The sequence below is a fragment of the Rhinolophus hipposideros genome (genome assembly GCF_964194185.1).
Source record: "Rhinolophus hipposideros genome assembly, chromosome: 17".
In the NCBI taxonomy this organism is placed as follows: Eukaryota; Metazoa; Chordata; class Mammalia; order Chiroptera; family Rhinolophidae; genus Rhinolophus; species Rhinolophus hipposideros.
The window spans coordinates 31150834-31171591 of record NC_138063.1 but is presented as its reverse complement, the minus strand read 5'-3'; the positions used below and the strand labels follow the sequence as shown (position 1 = coordinate 31171591).

The following is a 20758-nucleotide window of genomic DNA, read 5'->3' as shown; positions in this document are numbered from 1 at the left end:
GTTGTCATGGTCTGAATGCTGAACAGCCAAACAGTATTGGTTAGTAAGGCTGACTTTACAACTAGCTAGAGGAGGGTAAAATCAACTTGTTGAATTTTCACAAACTGAACACACTCATGCTATTAGTACTTAGATGAAGAAACAGAACACTATCAGTCCTCAGAAGTTCCCCTTATACTTTCTTCGATTCACTACCCTCCTCTAGCCCTGAAAGGTTAACACCATACTGAACTTTGATCATGGTAGGTTGACATTGCCTGTTTTTGTATTTTATATAAATGGAATTCAATACTTAACTCTTTTAAGTTTGCCTTTATTCAATATTATGAAATCTGTTCACATTGTTTTGTATAGATGTACACTGTACAATCTCATTTCTAATATTATTTTGTGTGTATGCCAATATTTATTCATTTTATTATTGGTGAACGTTATTGAAGAGTGAGGCATTTAAATTTATAAATATTTATAAATATTTATTAATTTATTTTTGGATGTTAAGCCAACCTTGCATTACTAGGATAAATTCCATTTGGTCATGGTGTATAATCCTTTTTTTACATATTAATGAATTTAATTTGCTAATATTTTATTGAGGATTTTTGTGTCTGTATTATTAGAGATATTAGTCTGTAGGTTCTTTTTATTTTTTTGTTTTGTTTTAAGATTTTTATTGGGGAAGGGGAGCAGGACTTTATTGGGGAACAGTGTGTACTTCCAGGATTTTTGTTTTCCAAGTCAAGTTGTTGTCCTTTCAGTCTTAGTTGTGGCAGGCGCAGCTCAGCTCCAGCTCCAGTTGCTATTGCTAGTTGCAGGGGGCGCAGCCCACCACCCTTGGGGGACTTCAGGAATTGAACTCTTGTGGCCGAGAGCCTGCGCTCCAGCCAACTGAGTCATCCAGGAGCTTAGCTGCAGCTCAGCTCAAGGTGCCATGTTCAACCTTAGTTACCGGGGGCACCGCCCACCATCCCTTGCGGGACTCAAGGAGTTAAACCGGCAACCTTGTGGTTGAAAGCCCACTGGCCCATGTGAAAATCGAACTGGCAGCCTTCGGAGTTAGGAGCACAGAGCTCAAACCGCCTGACCCACCGGGCCGGCCCCTTAGTCTGTAGTTTTCTTGCAATGTCTTTGTCTGGCTTTGGTATCAGAGTAATTACTGGCCCCCTCTATTTTCTGGAAGAAATTATAAAGGATTGGTATCATTCTTAAAGTGTTTGATAAAACTCACTAGTGAAGCCATGTGGACCTATGCTTTTCTTTGTTAAAAAAAAATGTACTACTCACTCAATTTCATTACTTTTCATACATTTATTCAGTTGCTAATTCTTTTTCAGGAAGTTTCAGTAATTTGTATATTTCTAGTAGTTTGTCCATTTCACTTATGTTGTGTAATGTGTTGGCATAAAGTTATTCATAGTATTTCCTTATACTCTTAAATTTCTATAGGATTGGTAGTGATGACCCCTATTCTCTGCTTTTGGTAATATCTTTTTGTTTCTTGGTTATCTCTAAAGGTTTGTCAAATTTTGTTAGTATATTCAAAGAATCAAGGTTTTTTTCGTTTTTTGGTTTGATATTTCTCTATTGCTTTTCTGCTTTGTATTTCACTGATTATTACTCTAATCATTATTCCTCCTTCTGCTTTGTTGTTGTTGTTAAGTTCTCCTTTTTCAAGTTTCTTACGGTGGAAACTCACGTTATTGATATGATATTTCTTTTTCTAATATAGTATAGGCAATTTAAAGCTACAAATTTTCCTCTAGTCACTACTTTAGCTGCAGTCCATAAAGTTTTATATTGCATTTCATTTTCATTGTTTCAAGTATTTTTTAATTTCTCTTGTGGTTTCTTCTTTGAACTGTAAGTTATTTATAAATGTATTGTTTAATTTCCAAATGTTTGTAGAGTTCCCAAATTACTCTGTGCCTCAATCTTTCCTCTGGACCAGTGGAAACCACATCATCCCCAGTGTCTGGGCCACATAGGTCCCATTGGCCCTTGAGCCACTGTCAGCTGAGGAGGCCCTGGTCTCTCAGCCCTCAGTAGTGGCCCCACATTTCCCACATGTAGAATCCCAGAAATCTGACAGCCTTTCTTCAGTTCTTTTTGTCTCTGTCCAATTCAGTCCAAGCCGGCAGTGTTTCTGGATATAACATTCTCATGTTGGTTTTCCATACAAATCAAGGGGAGCCACACAATTAGTTGCAAGGGTTCTCCACAGATCCTTCCTGGATCACTCCATTTCTATTCCTGGTTTCTGATTACATAGATCTATGAATCACACACCTAATCTCTTCACCAAAAGGCTGTCCAGCTACTCTCATGGCCTTGCCTCTGTGCTATCTGGACAGGCCGCAAATTTCCAAATCATCAAGTGCTGATTCATTTTTACTTAATAGTTCCTTCCTTAATTCATCTCCTCCCTCTCACATTTTACTATAATCAGCAAGGGAAATCCAGGCCATACCCTGCATATTTTGCTTGGAAATCTTCTCTGCTAAATATCCAAGTTTATAACTTACAAATTTTATTTTCCAGCCAAAAGCAGAACATGATTCGGCCAGTTTCTGCTACTTTATAACAAAGATCACCTTTACTCCAGTTTCCAATAATGTTTTCCTTGTTTCTGCCTGAGCCCTCACCAGAAATATTGATAATTCTCATTGTTCCAGCAACATTCTGTTCATGACAATATATGTATTCTCTAAAATGATAGAACATTTCTCTCCTGTCCTTTTCACTTCTTTTTGAGCCCTTGCTGGAATCACCTTCAATGTCCATATTGCTACCAACAATCTCTTAAAGGCATCCTAGGCTTTTTCTATCATGCGTCTCAAAACTCTTCTAGCCTTGAGCCATCCCCAATTCCAAAACCACATCTACATTTTCAGGTATTTGTGGCGCCACACTTCAGGCACCACAAACAGAGTGGCTTAATACAGTAGAGATTTTTATTCTCTCACAGTTCTAGAGCTTAGAGGTCCAAAATGAAGGTGCTGGCAGGGCCATGCTCCTTTTGAAGACTCTAGGGAAGGATCTTTTTTATACCTGTCTCCTAACTTCTAATGGTTACTGGCAATCCTTGTCATTAGTTCCCTTGTAGGTGAATCACTTCAGTCTCTGTCTCCATGTTCACTTGTCACCTCTCCTCTCTGTGAGTCTGCTCTGTGCCTGAATTTACCTCTTCTTATAAGGACACCAGTCATTGGCTTAGGGCCCACCTCAATGCAGTATGGTCTCTCCTAACTTGATTACAAAGATCCTATTTCTAAATAAAGTCACATTCGCAGGGACAAGAGGTTAGGACTTGAACACATCCTTTTGGGGGACATGATTCAACCCACAACAACATGATAAGTACAAACCAAGAGATGTTTAAATTACTGTGACTTGATTTTCAGTTACTTAGAATTGAAGACTTTTCATACTGATGGCAATGACCTCAATGACGGCAGATAAAGGAAATAATCTGATCTGAATTCAACTCTAAAGGTCTTGGGGAAGTCTGCTGTTTCTTTTCTGTTTTTTGTTTTTTTTAAGTAGTGAAAAAGTAGTTTATGAATAAGTGAATGAACTAATCAGAAACAGTTTTGGAGACAAAGAGGAAAAACTGAGGGTTGCTAGATGGGCGGGGGGGTGGGGATAAGGGGGAAGGTGAAGGGATTAGAAAACAGTCGGTAACCATAAGATGGCCACGGGGTTTTGAAAATTAATTTGGGGAACATAATCAATAATGTTGTAAAGATTTTGTAGGGTATCCAATGGACACGTGTCCCATTTGGGAGACCACCTCCGGGAAGATGTAGATGCCTGATCACTGCAATGTACACCTGAAGCTGAACAAAAATGAATGCCAACTATAATTTTACATATATATATGTATATATATGTATGCATATACTTACAAGAAGCGGAGTACAGCATTAGGAATAGAGACAGTGGAAATGTAATGGCTTGGTGCGATGTCAGAGAGATAGTGGATGGGGGGAGGGGGTCCACAGTGTGAGGGATATAAATGATAAACGTCTAAGTATTACTTTGTCTTGTGCACCTGAAACTAATAAAAAAAATAGTTTATTAGAAGAAAAAGTACACTCCAAAGGGTTTGGAGAGGGCCCCTGGGCAAAAGCAAGGCTCAAAAAAGGCCTACTATTTCTTTATACAACCCTACCTGTCTCTACCAAAGTGAATTTTGGGAACCCTGATTATATTGGCCATTATTTCCCTTTCTGAATCTGATTTTTCAACAGTGATTCTGTTTTTAAGTCAAAGTCAATTGGACATGTACATGAAGATGTCATATTGTCCATAATTTATATGTCTTGTTCAAAACAAAAAGCAGCAGTCTATTTGTTAATATTTCTTTGATCAAAAGGAAAGTTAATTTTATGTGGTTTCACCATTTGGATTTATGTCCCTTTGTTACCTGGAACTAGAAATTGATATTTACATTGAAATTCATTCTTTGTGAAGATTGCTTATATAGTTTTAGTATCAAATTAAATTTACTTCCAATACAATACATGATAAGCAAAAATTCACATGTGGGACTTTATGTTCAACTTTCTGAGGACAATCCATAGTTTTCATCATATTCTCAAAGGAGTACGTTATCTCAAAAAAATTATGAGCCACTGCTGTAGAATCTAAATCAGACATATGTTAGTTTGGCGTAGTTTCCACCAAGAGGAAATGGAATAGGAAATAAAAATCAGATAGAATATGGGTAGATGGCCTATCAGTTTCATTCCTGAGAATCTCCTATCATTTCCCATGCCTTGTATTATCATTCCTGATCTTTCTGGAAACCTCTGAATTCCTTTACTTTACTGAGAGGAATCTCTTCAATGTCAGCTGGTGTGGACCACAGCTGGGTGTAGGTTTGTGTTAGCCAATCCAACAAACTGTTAAACTCCAAACTGGCTTCTCAGATTCACACACAGAATGTAACATCTCTGGTAAGATTCCCCAAAGGAACAAATCTAGTGTAATCTGAAAGAACAGTTTGGTTTCCTTGGTTAAACACCCAGAAGATCTATGTTCACATTATCACTTCTGGGTCAAAGGTTAACAAAACCCTTTATCTTTGTATATGATAATTAACTTTTGATTAACTTTATCATTTTGTTTTACTACAAACTTGTTAAAAAGTAGTATGTCAACTATGGCATTCCCACTGCTGGTGGGAATACAAAATGGTTCAGCCAATACAAACAGTGTAGCAGTTTCTAAAAATGTTAAAACTTTCCATGTTAAAAACTCTCCAAAACCTACCATGTAAGAAAAAAAGGATATGTCCATATACAGGCTGTACACAAATGTCTGAATGTTCATAGCAGCCTTATTTGTAATAGTAAAAAACTAAAAATAACCCAAATGTCCATCAACTGGTGAACAGATAAACAAATTGTGGCATATACATCCAATGGAATATTATTCAGCAACAAGATGGAACGGATAGACTATTGATACACACAGCAATATAGATAAATCTCAAAATAAGTGAAAGAAGTCTGACCAGAAAAGAGTGCATTCTCTATGAGACCATTTAAATAAATCTCTAGAAGATGAAAACTAATCTGTAGTCACAGAAAGCAGAACAGTGGTCGGGGGCTGTGGGAGTAGAGGGAGGGATTACCAAGGGAAGGAGTAAACTTTGGGTGTCGTCGGATGTGTTCACTATTTTGATTGTGGTGATGGTTTCACAGTTGTATAAATGTGACAAAACTTACCAAATTGTATACTTTACATATTTGCTGATTGTTATGTGTCTTTTATATCTCAGTAAAACTGTTTTTCAAAAAGCATCTGCACTTGTGAGTGCCGGACCCAAACAAGTTCCTTCTTACAGGTATAGCAGGGTCTCATTCATTCATCTCGAACATTTTATATATTAGAAGAGGTTATTGGGCTTGGACAGGAAGCCCTTTTCCTCTCCTTCAACCACCACTTCAGCCAGCCACTACTTTCTCATACCTGTACCTTTGCTTCTAAGCATTTTAACCCACATCCCATGTTTCAGCTGTGTCAGTCTTTCTTCTACTTCCTCCCTTATTTCCCAAGATATTTCCAAGAAAACAGTAATATCCTTTCCTACTGGGATGACCTGCTGCCGCTCCCCACCCCCACCACCCCATTTCAGGTCCTTCTTCTCATCCTGATCCTTTAGTCACAATGTGCTGGCAAGCAAACTTCTAAGAAAGGCATCTTGTGCCCTTTCTCGATAATGGAGTAGATGAAAACCAGCTTCCTCTCGGTAAGTCAGGGATTAACTTTTGAGCATTACTTATTTTTACGGCAGTGATTCTGCAATGGGGTCCCAGGGCCAACAGCATCGGGATCACCTGAGAACCTGGGTTCCCACCCCAGCCCTACAGAGTCCGTGGGGCCCAACCATCAGGATTTCAACAGGCCTCCAGGGTATTCGGAGGCACTGTTCTGGGGAGGAAAACCTATGAGGGCAGGAAGAAAGTTGGAATAGAAGTACACCAGAAAATCTGATTGAAAGAAAGGGGATTGGGGGGAAAAAAAAAAAAACTAAGGAAGAACTCATCATGTAGTCAGAAAACCTACCCTACCCCAGAGAGCTTTCCTGAAAGATGAGTTCCAACATTCCCAAGAACCGCAGGTAGGGGAGCAAAGGATCTATCGCCGGCCACCCAGGTCCCTCGTAGCGGCTCCTCTGGGAACAGCTCCGCGGATGTCGAGGAGTCAAATCTCAGCGACGCCCCTCTGACCCCACCCACCCCGAAGCCCCGCCCCGGCCGCCCGCGCGTGCGCACGTGCGTGGCCACGCTCCATAGAGCTGAGCAATCCTCCCAGATTCCTAGAGCGGACCGGGCAAGGGTTGGTTCGCCCCGTAGGAGGCTTGACCGAGCCCTGGAGAGCACGTCGAGGTATGGATGATGTTGGCTCTCGGAAGGCGGAGGAATTTAGGTGACCTCGCCTCTCTCGCGGCCTCGCGACGCTGCCAGGGAATCGTGTGCGGTTTCCCGAGCCCATGGAGAGTCAAAGCCTCCGGGGGCGCCCTGGGCGCGGCTCCTGACAGTGGCGAGCTAGTCGGTGATTGGCCTAGTGTGTTGGTGGTACCCGGTGGGTCGTTGCTGGGCCTTGGGTTCAACTGAATGAACACCGGAAACTTTGGGGGCGGGTGGAATCAGGAGCGTGGACGCAGCCACGCCCACCAGCCAGCTGTGCTGGGAAAGAGCAACCCAGCTGTGTGAGTGCTGGGAGAAGGAAGGGGGGAAGACAGGTGGTGATGGTGGATCAGCAGTGTCATGTGGGTATAGGAGGGGAAGCGAATCGCACAGTGTTAACCACAAAGACAAAATTCTAATTTTTCCAGTTATGTCCTTATTTTGGTAGCATTAACCCCCAAGATGTTTGCCGATCTCTAGACTTGTAATGGAGAATGTATGCCCAGGAGGGGTAAGGCCTGACTCCTGGAGCATGAGAGGAAGCTTCATAAATTCTGAGAGACAAGCACTTTGAAAATAAACGAGAGTTTGTTTTTTCCTTTACTTCCTTTATATTTTGAGGATGTTTCTGGTGGTCTAGTGTCAGAAATGACCTACCTCCAGTCACTGCAATGATTCCCTTCCAAGCGCAGTTGGTGCCCAGTTACCTCCAGGTCGCAGACCCCTCCCTGGACAAGAAAAGCTCGCTGAGGAAATGGTAATTCGCCAGTGGCTCCCTGAGGTGTCGAGCATCCAGTTGCAGCCCATGGAGATCCGGTTCAATTATGAATCTCAAGACCACCACCTTCTGTCAGGTGAGCAGTATATCATTTTTGGTTTCAGGAAGTGGGGGCAAAGGGGGGATATTACTTTTGATATGTTAGTGTCTTCGAGTACTGTTGGTATTCTTCATTGCCTACGCCTCATTCTATTAGGCTCTTTAGTGCTGCAAGCACAGTCATATGACTTTATTGTGAATTCTGGCAATCAAATTCTCATGGAATTCTTCTGCTTTAAGTCCCCCAAATTATCCATTTTTCCCCCCATTATAATCACCTTATCACCAATCTGTCAGTGTTTAGTATGCCCCACTTGAAAAGCATTTCAAGTTATAGTTCTCGTTTACTATAAGGGAGTAGTTAAAAGTTGTGTACTTTTAACAGCCTGGATTCAAATACTAGTTTTGTCATTTACTAGCTTCAGTAAGTTACTTCTTTTTTTTATGATTCTGTTTCCTCACTTTGTAAGTGTATCATAATTCATATCTTAGAGGTTATGTTGAGGATTGTGTCTATTGCTACATAATAAAGGACCCCAAAATTTAGTGACCTAAAACATCAGACATGTTTAAATGATATTATTTTCTTATGGTTCTCTAGGTCGTCACCTTGGACTGGGTTCATCTGGTCTTGTCTGGGATAACTCATACAGTCATCTAGTAGCTCAGCTGGGACCTAAGCTGGTATCAATGACATCTGTCTGACTCTTGGTGCTGTCTATGGCGTGGGTCACATATCTCCAGCAGGCTAGCCTAGACTTTTTCACAGAGCAGGTAATTTCCAAAATCAGAGAGAGAGGAGGCAAGCCTGGGATGCATGAGCACTTTTCTAACCTATGTTTGCGTCACATGTGTTAATATCTCATTGACCAAAGCAAGTCACATGACCAGTTCGAGAGTTATAGTGAGCAAGAACTACTCAAGGATATAGATATTGAGAGATAGGGTTCATTGAGGTCTATTACTACAAGCACTAAATGAGATCCTGTATATAAAACTCTGAGAATAGACCTGGCTGATAGTAAATTCTTTATAAATGGTAGCCCTGTTATTTTTAGTAAGATCATTTTGATCCCAACTTTGTTCAGATGTTCAGTAGGGTCTAATTTCCACATCCTATTTTGCTGGGTTTTTTTTATTTTCCTTCTCTATTGCTGCTGTTTTGCCTATGAATTCAACTTCTATTATCCCTTCCTTTTAGTCTCGATCTTCTGCCTCTTTTAAGTTTTGGAGCATATTTTATTTTATTTAGTTTCTCTCTCCTGTATTTAGAATTTGTCTTTCCTTCAGAATCTGTTCTAAGGTATCTAGCTCTCATCTTACCTGAGAATCACTGCAGAATTGGGCCTCTTGCTTTGCAGTTTTATATAAATTTATATACGTATTGCATCTGTTGGTCTCTCATAGAGTCTGTATAAACGCTACTATAGAGTAATATAAGTGTAAAAAGGCACAAAACAGAAAGTTTCAATAACCTGCAACTCCACCGTGCGGAGATAGTCACTGCTAACATTAACGTGTCCTTCAGATCATTTAATTAACTAGTCAATAAATACTTATTGTTATAAATGTTATTAGTTAATCGCTTACTATTAACCATATAATATTGTTTTAGGTATTGGGGGTTTGCTCTGTGCCAGGTACGGCTCTAAGTGCGGGGGATATAGCAGTGAACTGAACAAATAAAGCTTTGCCCTCAAGGAGCTTATCTTCTATGGGGAACAGGAAATACATAAATATGCAGTATAGTATCATATAGTGATAATGGTTATGGAGAAAATAAACCAGGATGTATCAGTCAGTATTCTAGCAGGAAACAGTTGGCTCATTCAAATGGTGTAATTCAGAGTCTCATGAAGAGGTTGGACAGGATTACAGAAGTCAGCAAGGACTAGAGAACAGCCTTGGGCAAACAACAGTGACAAGCAGTTACTACCTTTAGGCCTTAAGTTACAAGGGGAGAGATTGATTACCAGATCCTAGAGAATGTCTGCCCAATAGGTGATGTGGCCTTTGCTAAGAGAAACACGATACTTCCAACTCCTGGCCCAGTAAGAAGGGAACCAGGATGGAGGGTTACCAATTTACCCCAGTTTGCCTGGGATTTAGCACTGGAAAGTCCCATATCCCATAAACTCCCTCTGTTTTGGGAAAACCTGGACAATTGGTCACCCTGTGATTCTCCCCTGACTTTTGGCCAAATCTAATTGCAAGCCAGATGGCACTGAACCCCAAGTGATGCAGTCCGTAAACTGATATCAGCCTCCTGCGGCACAAAGCAGGGCAAACAGTACATCTTGAGGGGAAAAGAGAACATTCATTACAGTCCACCCCCTTTAACCTATAATATCCACTTTTGTCCTTTGTTTGGATTGTTGTGTTCCCAACACAGCAGGAAAACAGTCTCTTAAGCTACCATCTCATTGAAAGTTGACATATAATTAAATTATACTCCCATCTGAAACCTGATCAATACCATCAGTGGTCTTCATATAAGGTAATGAATAAAAGGGGGAAAAGACATAATTAACAAAATATAGCTGTTAATTTTTGCTGTTCACAAAGCCTAAGCTGATAATCGTAACTATCTTCTTCCATCACCCGTTCCATGTTGCCCTTACCCTCTGCCAGAATCTCAGTGCCAGAGTTCTTTATCTAGTTAAGGAACATAAACCTTCTTTCCTGGATGATTTGAGCCCTTGATGATCCTCTCTCTTTCAGGTTACTTCATTGTGCCATTGACTGGGTCTGTTAGACATAAGCGATCTGAGAGGCACACCAGTGAGTCTTCTGAGTTCCAGACATATTCTTCTTTGCCCCTATAATGTAGCAGCAATCAGTTCGTCAATGATAATTAGTATCAGTCATCCTGGCCAGTAGAGTCACCCCTTCTCTGCCTGTTGGTTGAGCAGCAGAAGGAGCCCAAGATGGTTAGGAGACAATCTCAGCTTCAAATTTAACAAAATCATGACCTTATTCCATGGTGGAAGTATTTCTTCTCTGAGAACCAGAACCCCAAACGCACCAAGCCCAAGATTATGGAAATAGGAAGCAAATGTAATATAAGTGGATTATTAGGAGACATTCTTACTATTTCTCCAACCTTGGATCCTATACCCATATACTCTGGCTATGGGGAAAACAATACTGTTTGTTATCCTCTGGTTTAAAGTATATTGCATCCTGTACAACAGAACCCCAAACTTACCAGGGTGTTGTTGCCTAGCTGGTACCAAAACTGAACCTTCAGCAAATCATTCCACCATTATTACAATCCACTTCCAAGTGATGGGGCATGTGGTAAGACCCATGAATTACATGGGTATAAGCTCACTGCTATACTTACTTCCCTGTAAAATTAGTCCTTTGGAGGCAATATCGAATAGAATACCATGGTAATAAATATAGCATTCTCTTAAGTCAGTGCAAATTTGTGTCTGGACTATGTATTTAGTCCTTTGAAAACAAATTGCTGTCCTTTCCATGATAGAAGGGGTCCAGTGTAATGAATCTGCCTCCCAGTGGCTGGCTAGTTTCTTTTTAGGGAATGGTACCTTATTAGGAGCTCAGTGTTGGCTTTTGTTGTTGGATGCTTGGACATACAGCAGTAGTTATAGGAATATCAGCCTTGATGAATGGAGGTCCATATTGTTGAGCCCATGAATAGCCTCCATCCTTGGTGCCATGACCACTTTGTACATGAATCCTTGGGACAAGCTTTGGTAAAAAGGCTGATTGACATTGATAATATGGATCATCATGTCCACCTGATTGAGAAGCTTCTCCACAGTGGATGCCCTTTGGTGAGGATTCACATGAGATACAAATATATTCATTCTTTGCCCATTTTAGAAGGTTCATCCTCATGTATTTCCTTCAGAAACCTTGTTTCTAGTCTTCCAGTTTTATTCTTTTCAGGTACCTAACTAATCAGATAATCCATTAGTCACTACCCATAAATTAATATAAAAATATATCTTAGGCTATGTTATCTCCATGGAAAGTGGACAACTAGGTATATATCTGAAATTCTGCCCACTGGGAAGATTTACCTTCACTGGTGTGTTTCAGGCCAGACCTGAGTATAAGTGAAAGCTATTCCACTTTCAGCTTGTGCCTACACACTGGGCAGGCCCAACTGTAAACCAGTTCTATACTTTCTTTTTGTTTGCTGATTGGTAGTAGGGCATTCCCATGAAGCCGTGAATATAGGTTGAGAAAGAGAAAGAGTGGAAATACGGACAGGTAACTATGAGAATCCGAATCACTAGCACATGGAGTTTACTTGTCTTCCAGGCTTACTTTTACAGTGGAATGCTGCTTTGTACGTCCAATTTTATGACTTGGAGGACCAAAGAACAACTAGCATACAATCATCAGTTTGTAGTAGTCACGTGGTACTCTATGGTGAAGCATGAAGTCTCTATTAGTACCCAAGAGCAATCTAGGATCTGCTTTTCACATAGAAAATTGTTGTTGGCAGAAGAGAGTATGTCCTTACTTCACTGTGGTTCTCTTACAGAGTTTTACAAAAGGCTGCATGCAGCATCTCTGACAGCTGCAGATACTTCCAATACCATTGATTATCCTGGTTAATAAGGTTATGTGATAGGACAGCTTGAATTGCAACCTGAACCTACTGCAGAACCTTTTTTTTTTTTACTCTGAGTCTCACTCAAAAGTAGCAATCTTATAAGTTATTCAAATTGGTCATTTCAGTACACTGAACTGTGGTATCGCCTCAAAAATGTGGGCCCACCAAGCATTGTGCCTCTCTGCAGTGGTGAAAAATTGGTTGGAGATTGAAGCGAGAGAACAAGCCTTCTGACTATTTCAGAGAAGAGTGTTCCAGGCAGAGGGAATAGCAAATGCCAGAGCTCCCTGAATATAGCAGGAACAGACTGAGCCTGGCATAGACAGGTCATAGGCGTGATGGAATGAAATGAGAGCAGAGAGAAAGCGACCAGATCATGTGGAACCATCTAAGCCATAGTAAGGGTTTGGAATTTATTTCCAGTGTAATGGGAAGCCATTGGAGCACTTTACACAATATAATAATATGTAAAGATTGCTCTGACTGTTATATGGAGAATAAGAGAAAGGTATGTTAACAAGAAGACAGCAAATATTTTTGTTTTGTTTTTTTGTTTTTTTTATTGGGGAATATTGGGGAACAGTGTGTTTCTCCAGGGCCCATCAGCGCCAAGTTGTTGTCCTTCAATGTAGTTGTGGAGGGCGCAGCTCAACTCCAAGTCCAGTCGCTGTTTTCAATCTTAGTTGCAGGGGGCGCAGGCCACCATCCCATGGATGGGGAATTGAACCGGCAACCTTGTTGTTGAGAGCTTATGCTCTAACCAATTGAGCCATCCGGTCACCCCTCCGGAAGCTCAGTGGCAGCTCGTTGTCTTCAATCTAGTTGTGGAGGGCATAGCTCACTGGCCCATGTGGGAATCGAACCAGCAACCCTGTTGTTAAGAGCTCGCGCCCTAACCAACTGAGCCATCCGGCCACCCGAAAGCAAATGTTTTGAGAGTAATCAACTATGTCAAATAAATCAAGAATAAGATTGAGAATTGACCATTGGATTTGTCATGATAGAGTTTATTAGAGACTTTAATAAATATAGTTTCAATGATGTTATAGAGATAAAAGCCTGATTGCAATAGGTTATAAAAAAGAATAGACAATGTTGGTTAGAATATAGAGCAGTGTGAATGGGTTTAACTACTTTGGAACTATCTAGTTGAAAACACACAATACTGATCCTAAGCTTTTATAACCTATAGAAACTAGATATGTGCAATGAGATAGATACACCAGCATATTCATATCAGCATGGTTTGTAATAGGAAAACGTTGTCCATTGAAGGAGAATGGGTAAATAAATTTTGGTGTGTTCACTATAGCAGTGAACATGAATGTACTACAGCTATACTACAACTATACACAGCTATACACGTGAATAAGGATGGATCTTCCAAACATAATGTTGAACAGAAAAGCATGTCACAGAAGGCATGTGGTATAATTCCATGAATGTATAAAGTTCAAAAACACGCTGTATTTGTCTGCTAGGACTGCCATAACAGAAAATCACAAATTGAGTTATTTTCTCACTGTTGTGTGCATTAATTTTGGTCATCTGTGCTTTCTTCTAGAACATTTATAATTTTAGCTTTTATGTTTAGGTTTATATTACATTTCTAGTTAATTTTTGTGTGTAACATAAGGAGTTGGGGTTAATTTTTATCATTATGATGTCCAGTTCTAACACTTTTTGTTCTGACACTTTCACCACTGGATTATCTTGGCAACTTTGTTGAAGATCTTTCTACATATGTGTTTGGATCTGTTTATAGACCCTATCCTATTCCATTAATTCATGTCTATCCTTATGCTAATACTATACTGCCTTGATTACTGTAACTTTATTGTAGAGCCTGAAGTCAAATAGTGTAACTTCTCCAATTTTGTTCTTTTTCAAAGTTGTTCAGACTTCTGTGCCTTTCTATATAGAATTTAGAATCATTTTATCAATTTCTACAAAAAAGCCTTCTGGCATTTTGATTGGGATTACATTGAGTCTCTAGATCAATTTGGCAAGAATTCTACCATCTTAACAATATTAAATCTTTCTATCCATAAATGATAGCATATATTTCTATTAGGTCATCTTTAATTTCTCTCAGCAATGTTTTATAATTTTTATTATACAAATATTGCTCATATTTTGTTGAATTTGTTTCTAAGTATTTCATTTTTGATACAATTGATAAAAATGTTTTAAATTTTTGTTCTAATTGTTCATTGCTAGTATACAGAATTATAATTGTTTTTTGTATTGCTCTAATAAACTTATTTACAAGTTCTAATAACTTTGAGACAATAGGATTTTCTATATACTGATTTGTGTAGTCTATCAGTAAAGACAATTTGACTTCTTTCTTATTTGTATATTTCAGTTATTTTTCATGTCTTACTGTATTGGCTAGGGATAGTGAATAGAAGTTGTACAATGTTGACTAGAGGTAGTAAGAGAGGGCATCCTTGCTTTGCTCCCTTATTCCTAGAAGAAAAACTTTAATCATTAAGTATGATGTTAGCTATTGGTTTTTCTTTGCTTTTTATTGGAATAATTTGCATATAATGTAGTTAATGTTTGGATTTAAATATACCACCTTATTTGTTTTTGTTTATCCTATGTTTTGTTTCTTTTTCTCCTTTTTAACCTAATTTTACATTACTGAGTTTTTTTGTTTTTCCTTTTTTTTTCCTATTAGTTTATTGATTATACATTCTTTCATTGTTATTTAATGGTTACCTCATAGCAGCCTTTGTCAGATGTGATTCTGTGAGAGAATTAAGCCCAAGTACTTTAAGGCTCCATTGTAAGTAATGTACTAATGTCTCTCCTATATATCTATTGTAGTACTTTGTACTATCTTTGACAGAATTAAGAAAATAGTCATTTTATGTTTTATTCTCTTATGGAACTCTGGTTTAAAAAAGCTGCCTTAGAAATTGCAACATACACATTTGATTTATTATAATTTATCTTAATTTACTACTTCTAGGATAATCCAAAGACCTTGTAATATTTTAGTTGGATTTACTTCCCTCCCATTGTGCTATTTTTGCCATGTATTTTAATTCTCTATATATTATAAACTCTATAAGATATGCATATTGCTTAAATCAGTCAGTACACATTTAGATTTACCCAGAAACTTTACTTTTTTCAGAAGCTCCCACTTGGAGACTTGGACTTTTGTCCTTGAAACGTATCTGTTTCATGTTCTCAGCTCTCTAGATTATTTGCAGTCTGACAGTGGTGTGTCTTTTACAGTAGACACCACGTAACAGTGGGCTGACAATCAAGAAATTCAGTGGAGCTCACACACTCCTACCATTGCAGGCTTCTGATATTGTTGAGCATAGGAATGGCATCCTCAAAAACCAACTCAAAAGAGAGTTCTGACTCCACCTCTCTAAACCTTTTCCAGTTTACACACCTTAGTAAAGATGTTTGACCAAAGAATTTGGCTATTCCCAAGAAGGGATCATGTTCCTTGGTAATAATCAGGACAGAAGAGGTAGAGGATTACATAGACCTATTTTTGAAAATTCAGGATTCTGTCCTGACCATTCTTGAGTATGATGCTTCTTTCTTTACCATAATGGCCTCTGACAAACCTGGTTGGTATATCCTAACAGTGACATCCTGGCCTCCTGCTGCCTTCTCCCCCTTTACCTTCCATCTCCCCATCCCCCATACTCTGTACACACTACTTACTTTACATGTGTTTATAAATTGGTTATGTATCAATTGCTTATGTATCAACTCTAATTTACTAAAATTTTCCTAACCACTGTGATTAGGTTTCAGTATTCCCAGATCTCCTGTGATGAACATTTACAGAACATATCTGGTAAGCCACTTCTATAAATGGTTATTGTGATCCATTACTTGTTGATTCTTCCTAGTTTCCCTCTCAGAGGATAATTTTTAGTGTTTTGGAGCACTTCCATAAAATCGTGACTACATTTTATAAATAAATACTGATCTGTTTCACCTGAAACTTTCTTACAATATGGAGAACACATTCCATTTGAATTTTATTGTTTTAGATGGTGAGACTAAGACCAAGATTCGAGAGCTGGCTTCGGAGGAGGAAATTACTGCAAAACCTGAACCATTGACTGAAGAGTCTGGGAACCCCAAAGACAACGTTCTCCAGGATTCTGAATACAGAGAATTCTGTGAATTGGTAGATAAATTAAATGAAAAGGATCAGAACCTCTTTAAAAGAAGACAGCATAGCTGTGATGAATGTGGACAAAGCTTTGCTTGGAATACAGGCCTTATTAGGCATCAGAGAACCCATTGGCAGAAACCCTTTGAATGTGATAAGTGTGGAAAGGCATTTAGTATGAGCTCAGCCCTAGTTCTGCACCAGAGAATTCATACTGGGGAGAAACCCTATCCTTGTAATTGGTGTATTAAAAGTTTCAGCCGCAGCTCAGACCTTATTAAACACCAAAGAGTCCACACTGGTGAAAAACCTTATAAATGTGATGAATGTGGGAAAGCCTTCAGTCAGAGCTCAGATCTTATTATACATCAGAGGATCCATACAGGCGAAAAACCCTATCAGTGCAGTCATTGTAGTAAAAGTTTTAGCCAGCGCTCAGACCTGGTTAAACATCAGAGAATCCATACTGGAGAGAAGCCTTATACATGTAACCAGTGTAACAAACATTTTAGTCAGAGTTCTGATGTTATAAAACATCAAAGAATCCACACTGGTGAGAAACCATATAAATGTGACATGTGTGGAAAAGCCTTCAGTCAGAGCTCAGATCTCATTCTGCATCAGAGAATTCACACTGGGGAGAAACCATATCCATGTAATCAATGTAGCAAAAGTTTCAGTCAGAACTCAGACCTTATTAAACATCGAAGGATCCACACTGGAGAGAAACCCTATAAATGTAGTGAGTGTGGGAAAGCTTTTAATCAGAGCTCGGTCCTTATTCTGCATCAGAGAATTCACACTGGAGAGAAACCCTATCCCTGTGATCAGTGTAGCAAAAATTTCAGTAGACTTTCAGATCTTATTAATCATCAGCGAATTCACACTGGAGAGAAGCCTTACCCATGTAACCAGTGCAGTAAAATGTTTAGTCGAAGATCAGATCTTGTTAAACATCATAGGATTCATACAGGTGAGAAACCCTATGAATGTGATGAATGTGGGAAAACATTTAGTCAGAGCTCCAACCTTATTCTACATCAGAGAATCCACACTGGAGAGAAACCCTATCCATGTAGTGATTGTACTAAAAGTTTTAGTCGTCGTTCAGATCTTGTTAAACATCAAAGAATACACACTGGAGAGAAACCATATGCATGTAATCAGTGCAATAAAAGTTTTAGTCAAAGCTCAGACCTCACTAAACATCAGCGAGTCCACTCTGGGGAAAAGCCCTATCATTGTGATAGTTGTGAGAAAGCCTTCAGTCAGAGTTCTGACCTCATTCTTCATCAGAGAATTCACACTGGAGAGAAACCATACCCATGCACACAGTGCAGCAAAAGCTTCAGTCAGAACGCAGACCTTACCAAACACCAGAGAATCCACACTGGGGAAAAACCGTATAAATGTAATGAGTGTGGGAAGGCCTTCAGTCAGAGCTCAGCTCTTATCCTACATCAGAGGATCCACACTGGGGAGAAACCATATCCATGTGACCAGTGTGGCAAAAGCTTTAGCCGGCACTCTGATCTCATTAATCATCAAAGAATCTACATTGGCGAAAAGCCATATAAATGTGATACATGTGGGAAAGCCTTCAGCACATGCACTGATCTTATTGAACACCAGAGAATTCACACCAGAGAGAAACCCCACAGGTGTGTTCAGTGCAGCAGAAATTTTACCCAGCTCTCTGATCTTACTGATCATGAGAAAGACCATTCTGCCCAAGAAAGTGTAAATGTAATGAATGTGGGAAAACATTTAGTGTATAGGCCAACTTTATTCAGTACCAGAGACACTATACCAGAAAAAAATCTTATGAATGCTATTGATTATGAAAGGTTTTAATCAATGCTCAACTCTTGTGCTACATTAAAAACAAAGTCCATATTGGAGAGAAAACATTAATTCAATTTTTATAATGAAATTTTAACTCAGAACTCAGACATTACAGACTTAAGAAAATTTCTGAGAAGGAATCCTGTGAGTTGTGGGGAAACATTCAATGTGCATAAAAATTTTATTAAATGTCAACAATGGAAAAAAATTCATTATGTGCTATAATGTAAGAAAAGCTCTAGTCTTACTCAAATACAATCCAAAAGAGTTTTATCACTGTAAGAAATATATAACAACATTAATGCAGAACCTTGTCACATATTGTAAAAATCAGTGTTGTGGGATGTGCAATCAGAATGCAGAAATATATTAGTGCTATTAACTCGAACTTTTAGTGAGCCCAAATTACTTACTGTGTATCAGAGAAGTTATTTTAGATAATGTGGGGAAAATATAAATCCCTTTCATATTTTAATTGGCATTCACACTGATATTACACTTATCTCCTCACAGCTGGAGAGCTCTACGTTATGCTAACCCTAATTAAATTCCATGTGTGTGAACATACTATGGTATTTTGGTACTAAATTTATTAACTACATAATTCCAGTGTGTCGTTTTCTCAGAATTTATTTTCTTGGCCTGGTTTTCGTTTTCATAGTGAGAATGAGTTTTCAAGTTCCTGTGATGGTCACAGAAAATATGGGTATATTTTGCTCTCAATAATGAAACCCATAAACGAGTGGTTTGAAGTCACTTCTCCAATACTACCATTTAATCACATCTTCTAAATATGTGAAACAAAATTTTTAAAAAAAGAACTCCATATGTCAAAGTGAAGATTACTGTTCATCTTGTCACCTATAGATTGAACAATAGCTGAAGTAATACCCACATGACTAATTTGTATAGCATATTCTTTCTAAAACATACCTGTTGATTTTAAGTGGCAACATTCATCAGACTCTTTTGGTTGATTTCTGACATATGTATTGATAGTAGCCTATATGCAGTTTTCAACTGAAAAATAGAAAGGTTTTTAAAAAATAAAAATTCAAATTGTCTTTCTGGTTTAGTGTCATCTGTAAAACAGAAGAGTACTAGGTATGGTTGCAGTAGTTATATTTATGCATTTTGCTCTCAAGCTAATGGAAAGCCATTAGGGTCTTTGATCTAGGGAATGACATGATCATCTCCCTGCTTTAAGAAGAGTCTAAGATTAAAAGGAGGAAAGAGACTGGGCCAGCCCGGTGGCTCAGGCGGTTAGAGCTCCTAACTCCAAAGGCTGCGGGTTCGATTCCCACATGGGCCAGTGGGCTCTCAACCAAAAGGTTGCTGGTTCAATTCCTCAAGTCCCGCAAGGGATGGTGGGGCAGTGCCCCCTGCGACTGAAAAATTGAACACGGCACCTTGAGCTGAGCTGCCGCTGAGCTCCTGGATGGCTCAGTTGTTTGGGTTGGGTCCTCTCAACCACAAGTTTGCCGGTTAGACTCCCGCAAGGGATGGTGGCTATGCCCCCTGCAACTAGAAACGGCAACTGGACCTGGAGCTGAGCTGCGCCCTCCACAACTAAGACTGAAAGGACAACAACGTGAAGCTAAACAGCACCCTCTACAAACTAAGATTGAAAGGACAAAAACTTGACTTGGAAAAAAGGCCTGGAAGTACACACTGTTCCCCAATAAACTCCTGTTCCCCTTCCCCAATAAAATCTTTAAAAAAAAAAAAATAGGCAGCCTTAAAAAAAAAAAAAAGGGAGGAAAGAGACAACTATTTGGAAAACTATTTGGAAGTCAAAATAAAATCATGAGGTCCAGAAGTAGAGGAGCTTGAAGGCATTGACATAATAGGTTGAGAAGTGAGTAGAAAGAAAAGTATACAATCGTTCTTTGGGGAATTTAAAAAGTAAAAAAGACAAATAGGATGATCAAATTTATATCTGAAGTTTAGCCACCTCTCCTGAGAAGTTTTAAGAGCGAACTGCTTACTACACATCTATCTGTCTTGTGTCCTATAGGTAAACTCAATTCATGAACACACGCATGATGTCTTCTTTCTGAATTCCCTACCTTGGTAAATTACACTACTAAACACCTTGCTATCCAGATAAAATAATGTAGCTATCCTACACTCCTGACTGACTCTCCCCCAGTTTTCTAAATCCAATTGCTCACTAGGTCTTAGAAGTGAGTTATTTAGTGTAAAAATCCCAATGATGAAGTATTGAGTAAAAAAGGAAGAGAAATACAGAGTATGGGGCCTGACGTTTTATGCCAGTTGATTCTCTGACATATTTTCTGATTCTTAAACTGGTAGGGCAAGAGGCTAGGAAATCTAGCCAAAGGACACTGGAAGGTTAAGTGGAGCTCTCAGCAAACTCACTATGATAGGGAGTAAAAAATGGAGTACAAAACATGGCTGGTAAA

At 39.0% G+C, this 20758-nt stretch overlaps 1 protein-coding gene across 3 annotated transcripts; it reads left to right on the top strand.

Moving 5' to 3' along the window:
* The first annotated feature begins 6828 nt into the window (after nt 1–6828).
* Nucleotides 6829–20066, top strand: LOC308509722 (uncharacterized protein). 3 transcript variants are annotated; one of them, XM_081078212.1, is made up of 3 exons: nt 6829–6896; nt 7539–7771; nt 16363–20066. In XM_081078212.1, exons 2-3 carry the CDS (start codon nt 7672–7674, stop codon nt 18339–18341), a joined length of 2079 nt encoding a protein of 692 aa, XP_080934338.1. In that variant the 5' UTR covers nt 6829–6896; nt 7539–7671; the 3' UTR covers nt 18342–20066. The 3 variants fall into 3 exon arrangements, with proteins under 3 accessions (XP_080934338.1, XP_080934336.1, XP_080934337.1); XM_081078210.1 differs by having other exon boundaries at nt 6855–7092; nt 7610–7771; XM_081078211.1 differs by having other exon boundaries at nt 6885–7062; nt 7610–7771.
* Nucleotides 20067–20758: the final 692 nt, after the last annotated feature.

Bases quoted from the DNA above. Each gene is read 5' to 3' on its own strand.
- LOC308509722 (XM_081078210.1), top strand. From the start codon at position 6,903: ATGATGTTGGCTCTCGGAAGGCGGAGGAATTTAGGTGACCTCGCCTCT. The intron at 7,093-7,609 runs GTGGGTCGTTGC...TTCCAAGCGCAG, and splicing joins TAGTGTGTTGGTGGTACCCG to TTGGTGCCCAGTTACCTCCA. The intron at 7,772-16,362 runs GTGAGCAGTATA...TTATTGTTTTAG, and splicing joins AGACCACCACCTTCTGTCAG to ATGGTGAGACTAAGACCAAG.